Below are 4,416 nucleotides of genomic sequence, written 5' to 3'. Positions count from 1 at the left end.
GCAGTCGATCATTTGCTCAGCAGGCATTGCTCAACAAGGACAACAACCAGACACTTAATCACATTGAGAATACTATTACTAATTTTATCTAAATACAAAAAAAGATCCAAACAAATATTACTCTTAAGTCATTGTTAGCCTGCCTCCTTTATATAATGTTAAAAGTAATGATAATAAAAAAAACACCCATCATGGTTATATTGTAGTTCCCTCCTAGTGCAGGTCTGCCATTTCGAGCACCTTTTTGGCAGCACCATACAGTTCATCCAGACCCTCTTGCAGTACAGCCTGTGTGGTCAGAAAGGACACTCCAGCTGCTGAAATATTTCCAGCAATCGGTACCAAGCAGGACACAGACTCAATGCCACCTGCAACAGCTAGTTTTGATTGCAAGCTTGTTGTGAGCATGGACTTGCCAATTCCCTGGATCAGTTCTGACTTTTTCACCTCTCCCAGTATGGGCTTGTCCACTGTCTCTGACAGCTTTTCCAGGGCTTTGTCATGCAGGCCGAATGAGCGGTAAACCCCGGTGAGAAAGGACATCACCATGGCAGTGTCGCAGGCAAATGAGAGGCCTGGCACAGGGGCTGCACCTATGCCCCCAGACACAACAGCCAGTGCCCAGACGGTTTTCTTGAATGAGCTGTACTTCTCATCAAGGGACTGCATCGAGTACACAGGCAAACTCTGCTCTAGTGCATTCCTCTTTTCACTAGGAAGGTCTCTCTTCAGAGTCTCCACCAGAGCTGGGAAGTCAAACTTCGTCAGGTCACGGGATGTGATGAGAAAGACAGGAGGACCTCCCAGCTTGCTAAGGTTGCCCTCACATTTCTTTCGTATATTGTGGAGTACCTCTTCCTCCTTCCTCCCTTCATTCTCACTATCATTTCTCACGTCATTGTCGACCTTGGAGCGTACAAAGTAGAAGTTTTTTTTCTGCTTCTTAATATTGTTTGCAAGCTTGAGGTCAGTCTCTGTGAATCTGTTGCTGCTCACTAACATAAAGAAGTCATACATTTTAAAATTCACAGCTTTCAGATAGGTCTTTTCTGGGAAATTTAGGCTCCCTATTCCTGGCAAGTCCCAGAACCTTACATTAGGCATTGTTGGGTGTGGGTACATATTGACTGCTTTCGTAGTTTCTACTGACCCAGTCGGAGCCCATGCAGAACCAGCAGTAACAGTAGCATCACCATTTGGCTTACTTGTAAGTCCTCTAATGGCATTCACCAAAGATGACTTTCCTGTGCCTGTTGCTCCTGCCACAGCAATGTTGAGCACTACTTTCTTTGAGCCATCAACTATTCCTTTAGCTTTGGCAATGGCCCGTTCTTCAGTACATTCACCGGAATCTTCCAGTAAAGCCCTGATGTCATCCATGATCTAAAAAGACCAATTTCATTTTCAATGAGCCCCCTACTGATGTTGAAAACAAAATCCATCTTTCAGTTGACCAAAAAGTATTCCTGTAAATCAAACTAGATTTAGAATAGAATTAACACTCAAAGTACCGGTAGTATTTACATAATGACCTTGTGCTATAGTTTCTTTCACACGTCTGATGGTATTAATAACAAAGGATAACTTTCCTACACCAGTATCTCCGGTTATAGCAATGTTGAGCGTAACATTATCTAAGTCATTAACTATTTTTTTAGCTTTGGCCATGGCCTGCTCAGTTGAATGTTCACCAGAATCTTCCAGTAAACGACTGGTGTCACTCATGATCTAAAAAGACAATTTCTGGTTCCAGTAATTAAATTACTCACGATGATAATAAAATCTGATATTCTATATAGGCCGACAGTGCTGCACGAAAGTATTCACCCCCTTATTTATTTCTTAGCTTTTATTGCATCTTTGTCACTCAGAAGCATTTCAGATCAGTAACCTCTTAAAATAGAGAGAGAGAGAATCCACACGTCAGTCTTTTTTGTGCAAAGCTTTACTGGAATTGCAAGCTTTCAGTGCTAGACCCTTCATCAGGCAGAGTGCATACAGACAGTGGCTGTGGTTAATATATTTCATTACAGGCACCTGTAATCAGTGGTGCAGCACTCTGAGTCAGTGGAGCATTCTGGGAAAGTGAAAGACAAACATGAATGAAACATACAGGGTAAACAAGAATAAGTCCATGCTGTGAGGACATCAGGTGCTGGACAACATAAAACAAAGCACAAACAGTTAAAATTTAAATCTATATTTCTGAATTATATAAACACACTCATGTCAAAATCCTTGATTAGACCTGGTGGTTGTAGTGCATCTACATTATATATCCAAAAGAGTGCTCTTTGGCATAATTTCCTGTCAATGTCACCTCCTCTGTGTATAGAGTTACTTGTTCTTTACCCTGGAATCTAAGGGAAGCAAGAGGGTGTGACATATCAGTACAATGACAGGCAACAAGACAGTTTCATCTTTTCTCCTAATGGAGCTCTTACGTTCACTTATTCTTTGTTTCAGAGGGCGGGTGGTTTCACCAATGTAAATTTTGCCACACAGGCATGTTCACATTTTTCGTATTGCATGTGATTATTCCCCTGATTCCAAAACCTTTACAGCTTCTACGGTGCTTGTACTAGGTATTTTTTTCACCTCCCATTCACTAGACTAGATAAATAAACATGACGTTCTTTATATCAACTGCAGTGTTAAATTCTCTCCAGATGTTACAGGATACGCTCCTTTTAAAGAGTTTATGTTTTGCTTCATTTGTTCACAGAATATTTTCCCAGAAGCTTTTTTATTAATTGTAAATATGTTTTTAGCAAATTTGAGACAAGCCTTGATGCTCTCCTTGTCAGAGGTGGCATTGGCCTTGGAACACTGACATACATGCACCGTTTCCCTCGTCTCTGTCTTATGTTTTAGTCCATTTTCTAAGGTAATTAACACCTCCAATTGGTAAAATGTTGTAAATTGTATTCCTTTTTGAACTCTTAGGTCCACTGTCACTGTGTTCCTGGGGTAATTTTAGTATGACAGCCACTCTTGGAAATGTTCACCACTGCATCATGCATGACATGTCAATTATTTTTATAATCTGCTCCTGAATTTTGATGGATTGCACTGTGATGTCATGGGTTCGATATGACCTACTACACATTGTCGAGCAGGTTCTATACAAATTATCTCTTGATTTGCAAGGTCTGGTAGCAGCCACAGTTGGGCCTCTGTGAAATATAACGCAGTTATCCGAAATAATAATTAATCACAGATACGTCATCATTTAACAAGGAGGGCTATTACTTTTTCACATAGACTCATGCAGGTTTGGATGGTATTATTTTCTTAAATTAAATAATCACTTAAAAACTGCATTTTATGTTCACTTGGGTTACTCTTGTTTAATGTTTACATTTGTTTGGTGATCTGAAAATTGAAAGTTAAGTGTACCAAATGTGCAAAAAAGTAAAAAGTCAGTAAGGGGGAAAATATTTTCGCACAGCAATGTAATTGACCAATGACTATCAATTAAAAGTTGATTGACAACTACGTAATCCTCAGTAAGTGGCCTCTCAGCATTATTGTAACTTCACATTGACATTTCAAAAATTAGCTATGTAATATTTATGTTGTATAAATCTGTTGAATAGATGTCAGATATCAGTCTTTTAGCACAAACAGTTAGTAAGTATTTTAACAAACAACTACATTCAGAAAGTAAGGTTAAAAATGCATATTTATGTTTACTTCGAACTACTAACTTGAAGGAAAGTGAATGTATAGTGAAACTTACTCAGGCAGCGTTCCACTGTAGGCCTACACAAAAACGGAAATCTAATGCTTCTGCTAAAACGGTACACTTCAGTTAATTCTAAAGGTCTGTGGCTGAGCAGAAATTGAAACATCAGACTGAGATGGTGCATCTTTTATAGAAGTCCAACCAGTTTCACAATGGAGGTAGTCATTATGGCGGCCTGGTGAACTGCAACATATTCAGTGGTGCTTCCCACAACAGCCAAACCCACTGCAGCCCCACCCCACTCCTCCATCCCCACCTACTGACTCATGTTGATTGCAAATGCTTACCATTTAGCTAGTTCAAGTCGCTTTTTCAACATATATTAATATTAAATGCATAAGGAACACAAGACAAACTGATATGATGCTTCTGATATGTCACTAAGCTTGATACTGAATGTACTGCAGGCACTGTTCACAGGGAAGCCGACAGGGGGGATAAAGGGGTCAGTTGCCCTAGGCCCAGGGAGAGTGGGGGCCTAGAATTGGATTTTGGAAGATTGGAAAAATATTGACGCAACATCTCAAAACATCTGCCAAGAAGTTAAAAGTTGGCAGCATGCGTCTTCTCAATGGGAAGTGTCTCAGGGGCTTGAGGACAAGAAAGTGAGTATTGAAAGAGCATCGCCCTCCAGCCCCTTGGTGGCTGAAACAAAAGACACTGTTAAA

At 40.1% G+C, this 4,416-nt stretch overlaps 1 protein-coding gene across 1 annotated transcript; it reads right to left on the bottom strand.

The window, feature by feature from the left end:
- Positions 1-213: 213 nt before the first annotated feature.
- On the bottom strand, positions 214-1,725 carry LOC134467001 (interferon-inducible GTPase 5-like). Its single transcript, XM_063220930.1, has 2 exons — positions 1,596-1,725; positions 214-1,250 (listed from the first exon to the last, which is right to left on the bottom strand). Exons 1-2 carry the CDS (start codon positions 1,723-1,725, stop codon positions 214-216), a joined length of 1,167 nt encoding a protein of 388 aa, XP_063077000.1.
- Between the last annotated feature and the right edge of the window lie 2,691 nt (positions 1,726-4,416).

Source organism: Engraulis encrasicolus, chromosome 17, assembly GCF_034702125.1.
Source record: "Engraulis encrasicolus isolate BLACKSEA-1 chromosome 17, IST_EnEncr_1.0, whole genome shotgun sequence".
Taxonomy (NCBI): domain Eukaryota; kingdom Metazoa; phylum Chordata; class Actinopteri; order Clupeiformes; family Engraulidae; genus Engraulis; species Engraulis encrasicolus.
This window is presented reverse-complemented; position numbering and strand designations above follow the sequence as displayed.